Genomic DNA, 19,651 nt, shown 5'->3' with positions numbered 1-19,651 from the left:
GAAGCCACACCGGGTACAGCGGATGCAGTATACCACATTGGCAGATGTGCAGGTGAACATCTGCTTGATGTGGAAAGTCTTCTTGGGGCCTGGGATGGGGGTGAGGGAGGAGGTATGGGGGCAGGTGTAGCACTTCCTGCGGTTGCAGGGAAAAGTGCCGGGTGTGGTGGAGCTGGAGGGGAGTGTGCAGCGGACAAGGGAGTCACGGAGAGAGTTGTCCCTCCGGAAAGCAGATAAAGGTGGGGAGGGAAAGATGTCTTTGGTGGTGGGGTCGGATTGCAGATGGCGGAAGTGTCGGAGGATGATGCGTTGGATCCGGAGGTTGGTGGGGTGGTACGTGAGGACGAGGGGGATTCTTTTTTGGTTTTTATTGCGTGGACGGGGTGTGAGGGATGAGGTGCGGGAGATGTGGGAGACACGGTTGAGGGCGTTCTCGAACACCGAGGAGGGGAAGTTACGGTCCTTGAAAAACCTCTCTGCTCCTATGATGCTGCTTGGCCTGCTGTGTTCATCCAGCCCTGCACCTTGTTGTCTTGGGAGGAGAGTCACATGGGTCATAAATGTGGACCCAGCCTGTTTCCGTGCTGCATGTTTTTGGCTTTAAAGGAAAAAAGTGAAACTGTCATTATTTATGAAATTGATTGCTTTCACTTTGGGGTAATTTTTGGCTACTGCAGGTCAAGAACGATTCGGCAACATGACGAGAGTGTATTATAAAGAAGCTGTTGGAGCTTTTGTAGTCTTCGATGTATCCAGACGCTCAACATTTGATGCAGTTCTGAAGTGGAAGAGTGACTTGGACAGTAAAGTGAAGCTGCCCAATGGGAAGCCAATCCCTGCTGTGCTCTTGGCAAACAAATGTGATCAGCAATGGGACGGTTTGGACAACAGCCACATAACGATGGATCGCTACTGCAAGGACAATGGTTTCATAGCATGGTATGAAACCTCAGCTAAGGTTAGTGACAATTTAGCCATCTGCTTGGGGCACTGCAGCAAGATAGTTCTCTAGCCAACCCACAATTATAATACATTGTTGCTTGCTAACAGTAGCTCAGTGGTAGCACTCTTCACCTCTGAAATGGAAGGTCGCGGGTTATACCAAGAGACTTAGCACTCCCTATGAAATGCAGCATTCACCTAGTACTATTGGAGGTGGTGTTTTTCAGTTAAATTGAGAACCTGTCTCTTTCTCCAAAGTGGTTGTAAAGGACCCAAAGACAATATTTTGAAGAATAAACCAAAAATACATGATCTAATCATTTAAGAACAGAGTTATGCCCTTCAATCTGATTGATTGAAGTACCAGCAGCGATCATTGTCTTCCTGGTGGTGCTGATCATCAATGAAGAGCTACCAGCATATGAATAATTGGAAGCTCATGGTTGTCAGGACTTCAGTCCCTAGGGGTCTTTGATCCCCGGGAAGACCTGCCGCATTAAGTGTATCATTTAGCTGGGCAATGGTGGCACTTGCCGTAAAAAGGTGACATAGGGTTCTCACCAGCTCTTCAGCTAGAAGGCAGGCCCCCTGTCATCTTTACTAAGCACTACCAGGTGACAATTCCATTCTTTTATTCAAGTAGGGTTAGGTCAGGAGTTCCATATGACCACAGCTTAATCTGCCCCTGGGTTTCATATATGCAGAAGCCTTGCACCAAAAATTACACATCAATTTTTCATTTGCAGGAAACACTTGCTCCTAGAATCAGTTCTTCGGGACTGTCTTGGCTGTTCTGCTATAACATCAGCTCCCTTCAGTTTTGCAGCCCCTGTTGCCTGTCAGTGCTGACACAATGGGCCAAATGGCCTCCTTCGGCACCATAATGCTCTGTGATCTCTTGTTCAGTTGGAAAACCCACTGTAACTCACAACTCAATTTCACAGTCTGTCTGAACTCTTAGTCTCTGAAGAGCTCTCCTAGTGTCTTCACCAGGAGATGTATGTCTTTGTGTGTGTTCTCTGTTCTTCCCCAGCTGCAGCAGAAAGCTGGTGATAACTTGGTACCTCAATCAGCTTCTACTTGTCTCTTCCTCATAGCACAGCAAATCTAGGTCACAGGGACATATAAGGGATTTGCCTAGAATCCAACAACTCCCTCTCCAACTACCTATTTCATTTTGGATTAAAGAGGCATTTCAAATATAATCTTCTTGCAAAGTTTATTGTTCATGACCCTGTATTCCCCTTAATATCTTGAAAACTTCAATCAAGTCAATTCTTAAATTTCTAAATTCAAGGGACTGCAATCCTAGTTTGATTAACCCTTGCATCATGCTAGCAAATCTGCATTGCACTCCCTCCAAGGCTAATATTGCCAACCTAGGTTTAGTGCTCAGATTTGTCTGCAGTTCTGCAGATGAGGTCTAATCAGAGCATTGTGTGACTGAAGCACAACTTCTGATCCTAGGTATTCTATTCATAAAGGCCAGCATTCCAATAGCCTTTGATTAGCTTCTGAATCAGTTTAACATTGTACCTGGACCTCCTTTTTAATTCTTGAACAACAGCAACTTGTATAACACTTCTTTTAATGTAACAAATCATCTTAAAGTACTTCACCGAAGCTGAGATATTGGGTCAGATGACTAAAAGCTTGGTCAAAAAGGAAGATTGTAAAGAATGCCTTAAAGAAGGAAAGCGAGGCAGAGACAGGGAGCTGTGGGGGGTGATGTTGCAGAGCTTGGGGGTTAACCAACTGAAGGCATGGCTTTCCATGGTGGTGCAAATAAAATTGGAATACAAAGGAGTTCAGAATTAGAAGAAGTATCTCAGAAGTTTAATGTAAAAAGTAACTGTTCTTACTTTTTATGTTCTGAAGTGATTAAAGTCACATTTGTCTATGTTGAAATCCAACTTCCACAATTTTGTCCAATCTTATCAATTAATAACCTTTTGTAATGTTATGTCTACCTCTACACTCCTTACAATAACATCCAACTTTGTGTGATTCACAAATTTAAATATGACTTTCTATTTGATCATTTAAATCATTAACAAGTATCGTGATAAGGGCCCAGTGTAGATCCTTGCAAGATACCACGTTGTGGTTGGTTCGCTCACCGAGCTGGTTCATTAGTTTGCAGATGTTTCAGTACCCTGCTGGGTAACGTCATCAGTGCAACCTCCAATGAAGCATTGTTGTGTTTTCCTGCTGGAAACTAACGAACAAGCTTGGCGAGTGAACCAACCACAGCATACACAACCCCGGCTACAAATCTACTCAAGAACCTTACAAGATACCAATTAGTTTACCTGCCCACAATCCCTACTCCCATGCTTCCTGCTATTCAGTCTCTACTTAACTGAGTCAGTAATTTGCCTTCAGTTCCATCAGCTTCATAACCAACCCATTCCTCATGAGGGAAATTTTCAAATGCTTGCCCAGGCCCATTCTGTAGACAATCCTATCCAGAAATTTAGACACCTCTTCAAAATAATTTGAATTAGTCAGATGTGATCTACCTTCTACAAATCCATTCTGGCTCTCAGATCATCATAAGTTTTTTAAAGTGATCAGTCATCCTTTTATTCATGGAACCTAGCAAATTTCAAACAACTCACGTTAAACTAACTTATAATTCCATTCTTTTCTCAAATAGTGGAGTGGTTTACAGAATATTTCAATCTGAAGAAGCCTTTCCTGAATTGGAAGAATTTGGAAGCTTGTAGTTAAGGCATCTGCAATATAATTTTTCTGTTACTGTAGCTTGCTTATGTTAACTTGGAGTCCCTGTCCTTGATTCAATAACAATGCCCTTGGGAAATCTGCCATCCTAACCTCTTCCTCTACTGTAAATACTGACACAAGGTAATTATTCAGCTATTTCCTTATTTTCATTGACAACATCACCGTTATTAGTTTTCAAGGAACCACGTAGCTCCTGACTATGTTCTTTGTCCAAATGTAATTGTATTTTTTTGTGTTAATTTTGATTTAATTCTAAAGTTCTTTTCATAATTTTTGCAGTTCTTGCAACTTGCTTTGTCAGCCTTTGCTGTTTATATCTTTCCCATCCACCTGTATTTTTTTATTGTACCGTTGTATGCTTTTATTTTCAGCTTTATGTTGTCTTTTACCTCTTTTATCCATGTGTTTTTTTGGCAAATATAACTCTTGTCCAAAGATGTGCAGGTTAGGTGGATTGGCCATGATAAATTGCCCAAGCTATCCAGGATGTGTAGGTTAGGTGGATTAGCCATGGAAATACAGGATTGCAGGAATAGGGTGGGGGAATGTGTCTAGGTTGGATGCTCTTCAGAGGTTTGGCGTGAACTTGATGGGCCTAAGGGCCTGCTTCCACACTGTAGGGATTCTATGATTCTTGCTCTTAATGGATGTAATGGGTTCTTTGACACACCAGCTTTGTTTTTTGAATACCTTCCACTAATTTTTTTTTATCCTCTAACTGACTTGCCCAGTTTGCTGTGCCAATTTCTGTCTCATTCCATGGAAGTTAGCCTCTCCTAAACCTAAAATTTTTGTAAATGTTTCGCTTCTCTCCCTTTCAAACTCTATGTTGAACTCAATTAGATTGCGATCACTCTTAAAGCACATCTAAGACTATTAACTAAATCTGGCTCATTGATAAATATAATGTGGCTTCCCTCCTTTGTTAGTCCTAGGATATACTGTTTCTAGTGGTGTAGTAATAGTAGTGTCCCTACCTCTGGTCCAAGAGGCCTGGGTCAAGTCCCACCTGCTCCAGATGAACATCATGACGTATCTGAACAGTTTGTATTAAAAATATCTGTATTGTTTCAGAAAACTGTTCTGGATGTACTTGACATTTACAATCTTTCAAAGATCATAAGAAGTAGAAAGCAGGAGTAGGCTTTTCAACCTCTTGATCTGATTGTGGCCCTAATTCCTCTTTCCTGCCTTTCCCCATAACCCCTGACTCTTGTTGATCAAAAATCTTTCTAATGTGGCCTAGAATGTGTCCAATGAAGTAGCCTCCATTGCTGTCTTATGCAGAGAATTCCACAGTGTAACAATGATCAGAAAGAAGAAATGCCTCCCCATCGCTGCCTTAGTTGCAAGACCCCCTATTTTAAACACTGCTTAGATTCACTATGAGAGGAAACATCCTCTCAGTATTTACCTCTCACCTGACAAGGCAGCACTGAGGGTTGTTTCTATTTCGATTGGACTCAAGCTTCAAAAAATAAATTAAATCAGCCATTAATTAACAACTTCCCTTGATGCGTATATGCTCTTATTTAAGGCTGCAATGTAACTTTATAATGTTATGTTTAGTTAATTGCTAAATTAGTGGAAAAACTAGACTTTATTTTAAAAACTTAACCCTTAAGACCCTAACATTCACCAGTACCCAATAGGTTCCCCTTTATCCACCCTGCTTGATGTGTCCTCAAATAACTCTAATTTTGTTAAGCGCTATTTCCCTTTCACAAAATTGTTGACTCTGCCAGATTCCATTGTGATTTTCTACGTGTCCTGTTGCTACATCCTTATTAATAAACTTTTGCATTTTCCCACTTACGGATGTTAGACTAACTGGCCTAGAGTTTCCTGCTTTCAGTCTTCATCCTTTCCTTGGACAGTGGTGTTACGTTTGTAGCTTTCCAATCCCTTTTCCAGACCTCTTAAGACCCTAGGATGCAGAACATTGGATCTAGGGGATTTGTCAGTCTGTCAGCCTTTCAGTTTTCCCAGTACATACCCCTAAAAACTTTCTGCTATTCTTAGGATTCTTTTTGTATCTTTTCCTGTAAAAACTGATACAAAATACTTATCCAAACTTATTTCCCTTTTTTTGTTTTCTGTTATTATTTCCCAGAGTCTTCCTGGAAGGAACCAATGCTTACTTTAGCTACTCCTTGCTCTTTTTATATAGAGGATGGCACAATGGCTGAGCGCCTTGGGTTCTATTCCAACCTCAGGCAACTGTCCTGTGTGGAGTTTGCACATTCTCCCCGTGTCTGTGTGGGTTTCCTCCTGGTGGTCCAGGTTCCTCCCACAGTCCAAAGATGTGCAGGTTAGGTGGTTTGTTCCTTAGTATCCAGGTCTTGATGGGATGCTATTTGAGGGCCTGCTTCCATACGTTAGGGATTCTGTGATTCTAAGAGGTGGTAGAAGGAGGTGCAATAGCAATGTTTAAGAGACAATTAGACAGACACATGAAAAGGCAAGGAATAGAGGGATACGGACCATGGATTAGTTCATAATAGCATTTTGGTCAGTGCAGACATGGTTGGCTGAGGGCCATGGTCATGTTTTGTTCTGTTCTATGTACTTAAGTGGAGGTTTTCACTGTCTGTTTTATAATTCTCTCATTCTAATTTCTCTTTCTTTATTATTTCTTTTTTCATTCTTTGCTGGTTTCTCTGCAGCACCCCTGTTTGTCTCTAGTTCATTAATAGGCCTCAATGTCCTCGTCCTATTAGAACTGTGGAATTACTTATTATGTTAGAAAAAATGCAGTTGCAATTATTTCGCGCCTTTTTAATAAAACAAAAATGTTTGCAAGTAATGCCCTCATTCGTTTCCATTATGAATAGGCAGTAAGCTATAGATTTTTAAAATAATAATTCATGGTGTGTGGGTGTTGCTGACATTTATCATCCATCCCTAATTGCCCAGGGGGTAGTGAAGAGTTAACCACATTGATGTGGGTCTGGAGTCACATGTAAGCCAGACCAGGTCAGGACAGCAGGTTTTCTCACCAAAAGGAATCAGATGTGTGTTTGCAACAGTTGACAATGGTTACATGGTCAACATTAAACCAGTTCTTTTTATTGAATTCAGTAATTTTTTTGAAGTCTAATTTCATCACCTGTCATGTAAAGATTCAAACCCACACCCCCAGAATGTTCACCTGGCGTTTTAGTCCAGTGACATTACCACTACCCAATCACCTCCCCACTTACGAGGGTAGTGATTCAGAGGAGTGATTGATCTCTGCGACTGGGGAGTGATTTGGAGGGATAACTAGGAACAAAATATTGCGAGGAAAGATTTGAAGCAATGACTGAAAGCTGAGTTTTGGTAGAGATTAGTGATTCAGAGAGGTGAGTTCTTGCTTAGTTTTTTGGGGGAATGATTCAGAGGACGAAAGAAAATTTTGGCAAAGTAATAAGTTTGTGAAGGCCCAAAAAAGGAGTTTCAGAGAGTGGGACTAAATGTTTTCTAAATAATGTTAGAAAGAAGAGGAGAGGGAAAGTGTTGAAGGGAGTTACCAGCAGTGAGTGCCATGTCACAATGTTTTAGGTCTCAGGAGAGTGTAATATGAGAGTCAAGTATGTGAAACCGGATTGGGAAAGAGCACTTGAGTGCTGTCCAGGCTGTGGGTTTGGCAATGATCAGGGTAAATAAAGAATGGATTTATAAAAAGGGAAGAGTAAATTATCTTTCTAAGTGGAGTTTCACAATTTCTTCCTAAACATGTGAATTTTCCAAAAGAAGGCGAGAGATTAACAGCAGTTGACTCTTTCAAACCATGTAGGGTCTTTTAATAATGTTCTTTGTGCTGGATGTGTGTGTTATGGGTGTGTGTGTTTGAGGTGCTAGGGTGGAATAGTAGGTGTGTGACAGGCAAGCTGCCAGCCTGTCTTATCCCAGGAGCGGGATAAAGTGAATCAAATCTTTGAACCTATTCTGCCATTCAAGTGGATTATAAATAATCTGTATGTAAACTCCATCTGCCTGCCTTTGCACCTCCTGCCTTGGTACCTAGATAAAACATAAGTCTTTTGATCTTAGTTTTGTTTTCAATTGGCCCGCAGCACTCACACTTTTGAAGGAAGGGTAGTGAAAAGAGACATATATTTATTTAATAATGAATCAATAATGTAACCAATTACTTAATTATGGATCATTGAAGTTGTTTGGGAGGTGGTGTATTGCAGTTGTAGAATGTGGGACCTCCTGGATGCTGGTGTGATCTAGGACAATCTTGCTTGCAGTAAGTGTTGTGGCTCAATCAGCTACAGCTCAGACCTGGTGAGTTGGAGGCCGAACTAGAGTCACTGACATATCAGGGAAGGCGGGAAGTTACCTGGGCACATTCCAGGACCTAGTCATACCTTGTAGAATAGGGGTGACTGATGATTTAGTCGCTGGACAGGTAGAGGAGGATGTGACAATGAGTGAGGCAAGTAATGGGACCCAGTTAGCAAAAGAGTAGGAGCCTAAGCCTTTGCATTGCTTAGGAGGTTTCTGGTGCATGCAGGCCTTTTTGAATGAGAGTGAGAGTTGCAGTGGATGTGCCAACTGACCAAGGCATTCAGGTGGAACTGGTGAAAAGGAATGGTATGGTAGTAGGGGACAGTATAGTGAGGGGGCTGACACTGTACTCTGTGAAAAGTGTGAGAATCCAGAAGGCCTTGTTGCCTACTTGGTGCCAGAGCTCAGGAGATCTGCTCAGGGTTGAGAGGAATTTACAGTGGAAGATGGAGGGTCCTGTAATCAAGATCCATGTAGACATCCAGGAAATTGGCAGGGCAAGGAAAGAGGTTCTGCAGAGTCCCTACAGGAACAAGGCACCAAATTAAAATAAAACTCAAAGGCAACAATTTCTGGATTATTGCCTCAGCCACATGCAAATTGGTACAGGTCATTAAGGTAGAGAATGAATATGTGATTCAAAGACTGGTGCAGAAGAAGTGGATTCAAGTTTATGGGGTACTGGGGAAAATGAAGGCTATATTGTTGGAGTGGTCTATGCCTGAATTGTGCTGAGGCAAGTGAGCCCCATTACTAGGAACGTAGAGAGTGTATTAAACTAACTTCTGGGGAAAAGGATTCAAATTGGAGATGATATTGCAAATCAAAGAGTAGAGACCAGACATGGAAAAGGGTATTAATAGGGCAATTAGAATCAAACTGTGATAGGAGGAATGGAGACTACATATATCTAAGAGTAAAACAAAAGATAAGGCTACCGATTACAAAAATAATTAAAGGACCAAACTGAAGGCTAGCCATGTGATTGCATGTAGCATTCAATACAAATGAATTTTCTGATTGTACAATTATAAATAAATAAGTGCCATCTGATTTCAGAAACATGGCATGGATTGAGTCTTGAATATTAAAAGATACATGGCATTCAGGAAAGACAGGAAACTAATTAAAATTATTTGTAGATGATCATATTAGTGCAAAAGAGAGAGATGACCTAAGTTCAAGAAACCAGAATGGTACAGTGGTTTGGGTAGAGATGAGAAGTCACTTGGGGGAGTAGTAAAAAAGGCCCCGAATAGTAACTTTGTGCTAATATGGAGTATAAAGAAAGATATAATGCGAGCTTGTCAGAAAGATACAGTGATAACCAGGGAGGTTATGTTAAGTGATATTGTTTAACAGTTGGCCAAGCCACTGGGGAGAACTAATTTTCTGGCCCAGACATAAAAGTGTGGGTCATCAAGCCATGTGTACCAAGAGGGCCATGCCTGTTTGTGGGATCCTGCAAGTTAAATTATTTGGACAGGTTGCTATTACCTTGGCTTGCATTACTTCAAACAGTGCTTGGTGAAATAGGGCTGCCTTCCCAGAATTCTTTTCATTTTTGTGGGCAAAATAAGACTAGCAGCTAAAAAAAAATCAAAGGACAAAACTGAAGGCTACGTATTTTATTGCATGAAACATTCAAATTGATGTTCTGATAGTGCAAATAGAAATAAATATGGTTATAACAATGATATAAGGAGGACCTAGTTTGATCCATTTTTAGGAGGCAATGCCTAATTCATCAAATTGGGCACCTTATTAAGTTGTTGTTGCTGGGGTTTATGGATGTAGACAGCGCAATGGTATTAAAAGGATGGACAGAGGAATAAAATCAAGGGGAAGAATTCTCATTAACTATCTGTTGTATTTGATGGCCCATACTCTTGTCTCTGGGTGAGTCAGTGAGTTCTCCGCAGTAGCTTGGTCAACCGTCAAGCAACATCACTTTTAATAACACTGGGTTTATCTGGGCATTATTGCATTGCTGTTTAAGGAATCATGCTATGTGCAAATTGGCTGTTTCTTTTCATGTGCTGTAATAATGTCTATACTTTAAACTACTTCATAAACTGTGGAGAGCTTTGAATCCTGAAGTTATGCAAGGTGCCATTTAAACACAAGTTTTTCTTTGATCTTTTTTACATTTTCATAATATTACAATGTTTACTTGTAATGACTTAATATTTATTTTTCCCAATGTTTGCAGGAGAACATAAACATTGATGAAGCAACACGGTTTTTAGTGAAGAATATTCTGGACAGTGACTTCATCCATCTATCTGAGAATACTGATGCAGATAATATTAAACTAACAGATGAATCTGAAGAGGTTGATAAAAAGGCACAGTGTTGCTAACATTTTGCCCCTCTCCCAGTAACACTTTTTTATAAGCTTTGGAGACCACAGTCCCTGGATGGTCTTTTCTGTGCTATGTCAAAAAGGATGACTGCTCAATGAGATTAATATACCTTCAGCTAACCATTATTTAAACAGAAGTATTCCTCTTAGTTTTAATTAGGAATGGAATGGAAACAAAAATGCTTTGTCTTTTTCATGTCAAAATTTCTGTAGTCTTTTTGAAATAACATTAAAATAACTATTTAGTCTGATAAATTTTTATAAACTATCTAACTTTGCCTCATTGTTTTTTCTGACACCTGACACCAGCTGCTGTTTAGCAACAAGAATTGTGCTATATCTATTAAAAGATTTTGTTTGCTGCTGCAGCAATTTACCTGTAAGTCAGTCTATGAATTGTTTGAAATCTGTGTGCATTGTAATTTGGGTAAGGTATTTCAAAGGGTGTCTCTTGTGAATTCTGCTGTTTACTTTAGTTTATCCATTTCAACTGGACACCGTGACCTCAGAATGACATTGCAACATCACAGCAAAGCAACAGCACCATAGGTTGAAAGTCCACCCATCCACTTTTGTCTCTGGCTGCTACATCTTTCAGTATTTTCTTTCACAGCATGGTATGAGCACAATTTACCACAGGGTCCTTGGCAGCAAGCTGTAAAGCTTCAATATATAACCGACGAAGATATTCCAAATCTGACCACTGTGATGATGTTGGGAAGTTAAAGTGGAGAATACTTTACGTGATTAGTATTAAGCGACTTGACTGTGTTTAATTTTGTTACGGACTTGAAATGTTGACCAGAGTTTATATGGACATCAATATACATGTTAAGTTTTTATTAATGATATATCAATATAGACAGGTTTCAGGTAAGTCAGTAGGATCTAATTAATCCTCTGCATCATGCCAAATGGCACCTTGCTGCCAAGGTATCAGTGCAAAGATATTCTCCACCAGCTCCCCCAAGCTGAGGGAGACAGGGATCCAGAGAGAAATGCACAGGGTGAAGCACAAAGCACAAGGAGGCAGAAGAAGGGTCAGATACTTGGCAGATAACAAGGTGTAGAGCTGGATGAACACAGCAGGCCAAGCAGCGTCAGAGGAGCAGAAAAGCTGACATTTTGGGTCTGGACGCTTCTTCAGAAAATGGATGGCCAGCGAATATTAACCTTAGTTGGGAAATCTCTGGATTGAGGTGGTTTTCCCCAGATGCATTGGTCAATGGATACTATTCCATTCAATGCTGTTGCCTTTTGGCAGAATCTCCAAGAAATTAAATCTGTTTGATCCACAAGAGCAATAGTGTATCTAAAGGGTTATTTCACTGAGGAAGTACTTTCAGTAATGGCTTACATATGTATAGTGTCTTTAACATATGAAACATCTTTCTGATGTTTACTAAGTGTTATTAGTCACAACTTACCGATCAGCCACATAAGGCAATATCAGTACAGTGGACTAAAACCTTGGCCAAAGAAGTGAATTTTAAGAAGCTTCTTAGAGGAAGTGAGTGGTGACAGTGTGGCATTAATGACGGGGGCCAATGAAAATTGTTTTTCAATGTTTATCTTGAGATCATGCAAGATGAATTGTTGGACAAAAACAGAGATTGCTGGAAAATCTCAGCAGATCTGGCAGCGTCTGTGGCGAGAAATCAGAGTTAGCGTTTTGAATCCAATAACCCTTCTTCAGAACTGATGGTAGGTATGAAAAGCATTTTTTTAATGCAGAAGATAGAGTGGGGAGAGGGGGTGAGGAGCAAACGATGGTTGAGCATAGTGCCCAAAAGAGAGAAGAACAATTGTACAGTCTAAGGAATGGATAAAGACCAGGCCTAGGAAAATGAAAAGCTGCTAATGGGGATTAATTACTAGCTGACCATGGGTTGTGTGTGGTAGTAGCCCATGTGATGACAAGGTTTGGTGTGTGGGAATGGGGGAAGCATGGGGAAAGGGGCTGAAATCCTAAAATTGTTGAATTTGATATTAAGTCCAGAAGGCTATAGGGTTGCCAAGTGGAAAATGAGGTGCTGTTCTTCCAGTTTGCACTGAGCTTCACTGAGAACAGCATGCCTGAGACAGAGATATTAACCAGTGAACACGGTGGTGTGTTGAAGTGGCAAGCAACGGGAAGCTTGGGAGCTCTTTTGTAGACAGAACGTAGGTGTTCTGCAATGCAGTCACCCAGTCTCTGCTTCATTTCCCCATCTCTATGTCCATTTCTAGGGATAGGCTGGCCACTGTTATCCACTACAAACCCACTGACTCCCACATTTACTTTGACTTTACATCTTCACACCCCACTTCCTGTAAAGACTCTAGTTCATTCCCAGTTCCTGCGTCTCTGTCGCATCTGTTCTGATGATGCCAATTTTGACAAGCGGGCCTCTGAAATGTCCACCTTCTTCCTCAACCAAGGATTCCTTAGCACAGTAGTTGGGAGAGTCCTCAGCTGGGTCTGACCCATCTCCCGCACTTCGGCCTTTAGCCCCTTTCCTCCCTCTGACAAGAGTGACACTCCCTTGTCCTCACCTATGATCCCACCAGCATTGACATCTAGAGGATCATTAGCTGCCAATTCTGCCACCTCCAGCAGGATACCACCACGAGACACATTCCCCTCCCCTTTGTCAGCCTTCCGCATGGACCGTTCCCTCTGGGACAGCCCGGTCCACTTCTCCTTCACTTCCAACTCATTCCCCACAGCCCCACAGCACCTTACACTCCAATTGCAGAATGTGTAACACCTGCCCATTTACTTCCTCCCTCCTCACTATCCAAAACCTCAAACATACGTTCTGGGTGAAGCAACGCTTTATCTGCACTTCATTCAATCTAATCTATTTGCTACTCACAATGTCGTCTCCTCTACAGTGAGGATACAAAGCGGCAGACTGGGTGACTGCTTTGCAGAACACCTACGTTCTGTCTGCAAAAAATCCCCTGAGCTTCCATTTGATGGCCACTTGAATGCACCACCTTGTTCCTCGGCCAACGTCCCTGTCTCAGGCTTGCTGCAGTGCTTCAGCAAAACTCAGCGCAAGCTGGAAGAACAGCACCTCATTTTCCACTTGAGTCCCTGCAGCTTTCTAGACTTAATATCGAACTTAACAGTTTTTGGGCTTGAGCATCTTTCCCCATTCTTTCCATCATCCCCAACACACCAGGCCTTGTCATCAACATGGGTTGCTACCACAGAACTCATTGCCCCATTAGCAATTATTCATTCTCCTAGGCCTGCTGTTTATCCACTCCTTTGTCTGTCTAACTGTGTTTCTATCTCTTTGGGCTCTATCTCCATCTATCATTTACTCATCCCCCGATCTTCTGCATTAAAAAAAACACCCTTTTCCTAGCTACAATCAGTTCTAAAAAAGAGTCACTGGACATGAAGCATTCACTCTGATTTCTCTCCACAGATGCTGCCAGACCTGCTGAGATTTTCCAGCAATTTCTGTTTTTGTTTCAGATTTCCAGCATCCACAGTTTTTTCAATTTTCTGAATTGTTGGACAAGCAGAATGGTAACACGAGAGGCAGTGGAGGGTTGTGGGCAATGGTGTAAAGTTAGAACTGGGTGACCGTAGCATATATATGGAACTTGACCATATCTTTGGGTGGCATTGGCAAGACCCTAAGCATAGAACCTCAGGAGATGTAAGTAGCAGTTGTTAAGCAAATAATTTTGCAGCATTACACATGCAACAGCCAGACGACGACCATTTCACATGCAACAAGTTCTTGTGGATCTTGCAAATATCGATTGCAATCCTTTCACGCGTAAATTATTCCTGGTGGCTTGAGCATGATTTCCCTAATTCATTGGCGTTTTCAACATGTACAGTCAGCTCAAAGTGTTGTGTTGTAATCAAGTGCATGAGGATGATGATATCTGATGCACTGTGTGTGGTTTCCTGTCATAAGTTTTTTTTAATTCTTGTAAACTATTGGTAAGCTTTTGTCTGCATTTGAGAGTTGATGAATCTAGCAATAGTTCAAAGTAGATGTAAGATCGATGTTGTCCTGACAAATGAGAGTCAACGTGCTCCTTTAAAAATTCAAAAAGGCAATAGAATGCTAGTCGGTTGTTATGATGGTGGTAAAAATGGACTCCAATTTTTGATTTCCATCATCTGCTTTTAATAACAGAGATCTTACATCGAGTAAATTGATTTTAAAAAGAATACTGACTTAAAGTGGCCGCAGTGATCACCTGACCAGGTTGAGCCAAGTTCATAAAACCATCATTAAGCAAGACCCCAGTATGATCTGAAATTAATATGTCATGAAATTGACTGAAACTAGTCAGTCAGATCTGTATCTCCTCTTTGATTTACATCTTCTCAAAAGTTTCACATGGGATGTCAACTCTCTTGCAGATTATCAAACTTGAAAAAAAAGAACAAAGTGATACAGAACTGAATTGGATGATCAGTTGTCATCATATTGAAGGGTTGAATATTCTACTGCTCCTATTTTCTGTGCTTTTATCTTTTACCACCCAGCAGAACAAAGGCAGCAAACGTGTGAAACACTGCTACCTCAAATTTCACCTTCAAGTCACACACCGTCCTAACTTGAAAATATATCACTGTTCCTTCAATGTTGCCGGATCAGAACAATGGATCTCCCTACTAAAAGCACTGTGAGTGCACCTTCACAGTATGAAGGTAGTGATACCAAAAAGTAACTCAATCACTTTCTCCAGGACAGTTAAAGACAGGGAACAAATGCTGAATTTTCTAGTGATGACCGTGTTCTGAGGATGAATGTTTTACTTAAAGAAAAAGTGACAGTAAGAAAAGATAGCTTTCTTACTTAAGAAGAAAGTTCTTGAATCAAGAGTATTTGGAAAGACCATGACTCATCAATAATTTCTTCATTTCTTTAAACAGAATTGAGCCTTCAGCATTTGTCTATCTTGAACCTTGTTAGATTCTCATTTCCTTTGTTTTTCTTATATTGAATCTAGATAGTTCCCCTCTCCCCTTTGTCCCTGATGTTTTGTTTTACGAGTGTTTTGTTACATGAAAGATTATGCTGAAGTTCAAGTTGCTGTTGTAATTCACTGATACACCTTTAAGTTATGAATTTGAAGAGGTACTATCCAGACTTTTATCTCTAATTGGTTTAAGACCTTTTTTAATTTCTTATTTTACCTTTTCCAGGAAATGAGGTAAAAATGAATAGATTATTAAAAGTAGCGACACTGGTTAATGAGGCTATTTAAAAAATCCAAAATTGGGTTCAATTCTAGAAGGATAGAAGTAACTAAAGCAGAGAATTTTTGTCAAAGTTGTATGGACCCTTGGCCAGACTGTACTTGAAGTATTGTTCAGATTGCCATAGTGAAATTACTACAAACGCATTGGAGAAGGTGCTAAAAAATTTAGAAGGATGATATGAGAACTGACAGATTGGAACTCTCAAGGCAAGACTGTATAAGCAGAGGCAGTTTCTTTATAGAGAGAGAAGGCTGAAGTGTGACTGAACAGAAATTCTTGAGATAATGAAAGAGTATAGATGCATAAAATGTGATGGAAGACCAAAATGGAATTCATAAACATAAGATGGTCACTCATAAATCAAATATGGAATTTTGGGAAAACATCTTTATCCAAAGAGCAATCTACAGAGTGCAGATTGAACTGAATGTGAAGCTCAGAGTGAGCAAAATAAATCTTAATCTAAACTCTTTCTGAAGATATAGTTTTGTCTGGTTTTATCATTTAACTAAAATGTACTAAGTCCTTTTGTGCCTTAGATAGAAACAAACAAGCTCCACTGGAGAGCAGCTGTAATTAGTTAATTAGTTTAATCTGGTTTGTGTATCTGTGACAGAGCTGATTCTAAGTTTAAGGCAGTTTAAATACAAGTGTCTGGGATCAGTTTACAAATGAAGTGTGGCTTGAACTAACGGAGAAAGGATTTTGGTGGGTGAGGGAATCAGGAAAGAAGGTATTGCTTCTTTTCTGCTTCTACATTTTTTTTTGTTGTCACACCCTGATGGGCCCATCATTACTGAGCTTCCACATGTTCCCACACCCCTCTTTGCATGATAACTTCGTCTCCCAACATTACCCCATGAGCCTCAGACCCACTGTCTCATCATGCTGTACAGTTCGATGCCAGGGTAGTTGTGATCATCAATAACATCCCCTTCCACAGTCACCCAATATAATACCATCTCTCTCCCCTCTCCCCCACATTTCACAATTTCCCTTCTGCATTCCAGCATGCTGCCTTCAATCCCCAACTGACTTGCCCAATTTCTCTACCACAGTAGTGGCCCCTGATAAACGCCACCTCCCCCAAAGTTCTATTGAGTTGACCCCCAAGATTAACCATGGTCCACCTCTCTGACTTACTGACAAACAGCCCCAACTGATGAGTGACCAGATCTCTGATGATATCTGCACAGCTCTCCAGCTGAGTTACAACAACTCCCCAGACTGGTTGCAATGGACTTACAGGACTGACTGGGGCCTACTTTCCAGACTGCAGTGATAAGGACTTTCTGACCTTTGACACCCCAAGCAGTTGAACAACTATGACCAAGCCCCCGGATTGACCTGAGGGCCTGCCTTTTGCTCACTGTGCTGGGACCCCTGACTGAAGGCTGTCTCCCTTGGCCTGACTGAGCACTACTCCCCTCCCACTTGAAACAAAAATTTCTAGCACATTCAATGTGTTTGATGTGTAAGCTGCTGGCACATGGTTAGGTTGGAAATTGATACAGCAACATGTTCATCCCTTTGACTGATGACTGCTGACAACCATGACAAGCTGCCTGATTTTGTGTCTCCACTAAAAGACAAGTCAAGACAGAAGTATTATGAGCCTTTACACTGTGGGTGAGGGAGCAAAACTCAAAATGGCAAGGTAAGGTTGAGATGCTGTGCGCACCCAAGAAGCTGCAAAGTGAGTAAGCTCTAAGGGAGCAAGTTGAGAGAGAGTTGCACCCTGATTGAATCCATGAAATAGGTGTCAAACCCTTTCAGCAGCATCCTAACAGAAGCATTATAATGATAGGTGTACTCCAAAGTATGGTCTGAAATGTAGAACTGGATTGTAATTGGATCAGAGATGTGCTTTGAGGGTGCAGTGAGGGCAGTACATGTTTGATGCCAACCTCCCTGGATGGGGCGATGTCAGCAGTCTCTGCTCATGGAGCCTGCCCTGAGATGTTGGTGACTGCTGTGAAAGATAGAGGCCTGGGTGAACAATCGGCAAGCTGGAGTCATCTGGTATCCCTCTGATCTTCATGTCTGGGGTAGTCGCTGTCCAGTTTCTATCCAGTGGGTGGGAGAATGGAAAAGTGCATATCAGTGTGGTGAGTTTCGGTAATAATGGCATGCAAATGGACGCAAACAGGTCTCTTGCCTCTCAATAGAAAGATTCTTGTCTCACCATTCAAAACTTGGTTGGAGAATCAGACGTTCTCCCTTCAATGTCAAGAATCTCATTTCTGTCAATCTCGTCCTATATTTTCCCAACTGACTCACCAATGCTCTCATTGTTCAAGATCAGGGAAGATTTGCCCAATGTATGGTTTGGACTCCCTCCAAAACTAAGGATGATTAGCTAGCTTATTGCAATAAAAACATCCACAAAAATTTACATCCTTTGTTACAATTGTAAGTCATAATTTTTATTATTACAATATTTAATGTGATAATTGTTTGTTGAGATTCATAGTGAAAATCCACAGGTCAACATTTGGACTAGCATGATGAAATAGAACATTGCCAGTTCTTTTTATGTCTGTTGTGGTTTGCTGATGACTCAATGTGATTCCTCAAAAGGTTTTTTGTTAAAAAAATTGTCAATTTTGCAATAACAGAAAAAATTCAAAATGTTACGCAATTCACAGAACGCTTACAGCGACCCACTGATTTGTCTATTCGTATCTTCATCAAAGTATTTACTTCAAAGATTTAGCTTGCCTGAAAAGCCTGTACTTGGAATAATTTCACCACAAAACCAAACAGATCTTTGACCCAGATCTTTGCAATTCTGAGAATGTGCAAATTGGAGAATTTTCATGGGTTTTGATTTTGAGCCAGAAAGGTCTGCTTCCTTCATTAGTTGAGGAATTGAGAATTATTGAGCTAAATTTTACTGAAAAGGGAGGAAGTTTCTTTGTTGGGGTTCAATTTGAGTCACATGGCCATACAAACAGGTGATTGCATACACTACAGGATTTTGCAACCAGCTAACATTCGGTAGGTGGCAAATACCAGATGGCAGATGAGAAGTTCTGGCATGTCAGAGGCAGGTTCCCTTTTTAAAGGGAAATCAGCAGCATTTCTACAGACTGAACATATACAGGATATTGAAAGGGGTCGCTAACACAAAAGTAACATTTGAGAGTCTGAAAGAAAAGAAATGCTGGAAATACGCAACAGGTCCAGCAGCAATGCAGAAGGAAGAATGGAGTTAATGTCTCCGGTGAAAGAAATTTGCTCAGAATTGTTCTGAAATGATGCTATGCAAGGGAGGTACCATGGTTTAGTGACACCTGATTGGCTGTGCTTCTACAGGCTGCGCAGAAAGAGGAAGGTGCTGTTTCTCATGGGAGGAGAAGGCATGGATGGAGGTGGCCGAAGAAGTCAGCAGCCATGAAGTAGTTGCACAAACATTGGTGTAGTGCAGCGTGTTTCAATGACCTGCTACAGTCTGACAAGGTGAATGATATTTATAAAAGTAAGTGTGCATCACTGCAGATCATAAATGGTGCTCATAGGATATGTGCCCAAAGGGAAAACTCTTGATTAGACATCACCAGATGGCAATGTCCACAGTTAAATGCTGAGTAGCCTCATGCAAGAGGCCCGTGTTCAATCAGTTGATTAATGTATTGGTAAGACCTGAATGGCTGCCTCCAGAAGCCGCTGAGGGCTTTTGTATATCAAGTGTTCTTTGCATTGGTGGCAGATTCTCAGTCCCTTGATGGTCACACAAATAATTCATAAATCTTTGGCAATAGACACAGCTCCTGCCCAGATGCAGTACACCACCAGTGAATATTGATGTCAACAGAATGGCCTCATTCATGAACTCTGTTAAACAATGATCAGTAGGACAGAACTACGACATTCTGATGTCTACTACCAAGTGTTTAACAATTCTAGGTAAATGGGATGGGGTAGGTTGGCCATCTAAATTTGGAGGAATGGCTGCCTGAATCCTCTAGGAATTCTTATCAAGTATTCCCTCCATTCCTTGAACCTTGAGGATCATGACCACCCAATACCACCTTTAATAGTAACCAATACTTCATGACAGAGATAGTAGGAACTGCAGATGCTGGATC

At 41.0% G+C, this 19,651-nt stretch overlaps 1 protein-coding gene across 1 annotated transcript; it reads left to right on the top strand.

The window, feature by feature from the left end:
- The first annotated feature begins 649 nt into the window (after nt 1-649).
- On the top strand, nt 650-10,603 carry LOC109924377 (ras-related protein Rab-32-like). Its single transcript, XM_020524381.2, has 2 exons — nt 650-958; nt 10,181-10,603. Exons 1-2 carry the CDS (start codon nt 698-700, stop codon nt 10,328-10,330), a joined length of 411 nt encoding a protein of 136 aa, XP_020379970.1. The 5' UTR covers nt 650-697; the 3' UTR covers nt 10,331-10,603.
- The last annotated feature ends 9,048 nt before the right edge of the window (nt 10,604-19,651 follow it).

The sequence above is a fragment of the Rhincodon typus genome, unplaced genomic scaffold, assembly GCF_021869965.1.
Source record: "Rhincodon typus isolate 14 unplaced genomic scaffold, sRhiTyp1.1 hic_rhity00003123, whole genome shotgun sequence".
In the NCBI taxonomy this organism is placed as follows: domain Eukaryota; kingdom Metazoa; phylum Chordata; class Chondrichthyes; order Orectolobiformes; family Rhincodontidae; genus Rhincodon; species Rhincodon typus.
The sequence above is the reverse complement of the archived record's forward strand: the minus strand, read 5'-3'. Positions and strand labels throughout refer to the sequence as shown.

Excerpts from the sequence above, each read along its gene's own strand:
- LOC109924377 (XM_020524381.2), top strand. The coding sequence starts at position 698 with ATGACGAGAGTGTATTATAAAGAAGCTGTTGGAGCTTTTGTAGTCTTC. Across the intron at positions 959-10,180 it reads GGTATGAAACCTCAGCTAAG|GAGAACATAAACATTGATGA; the intron begins GTTAGTGACAAT and ends CAATGTTTGCAG.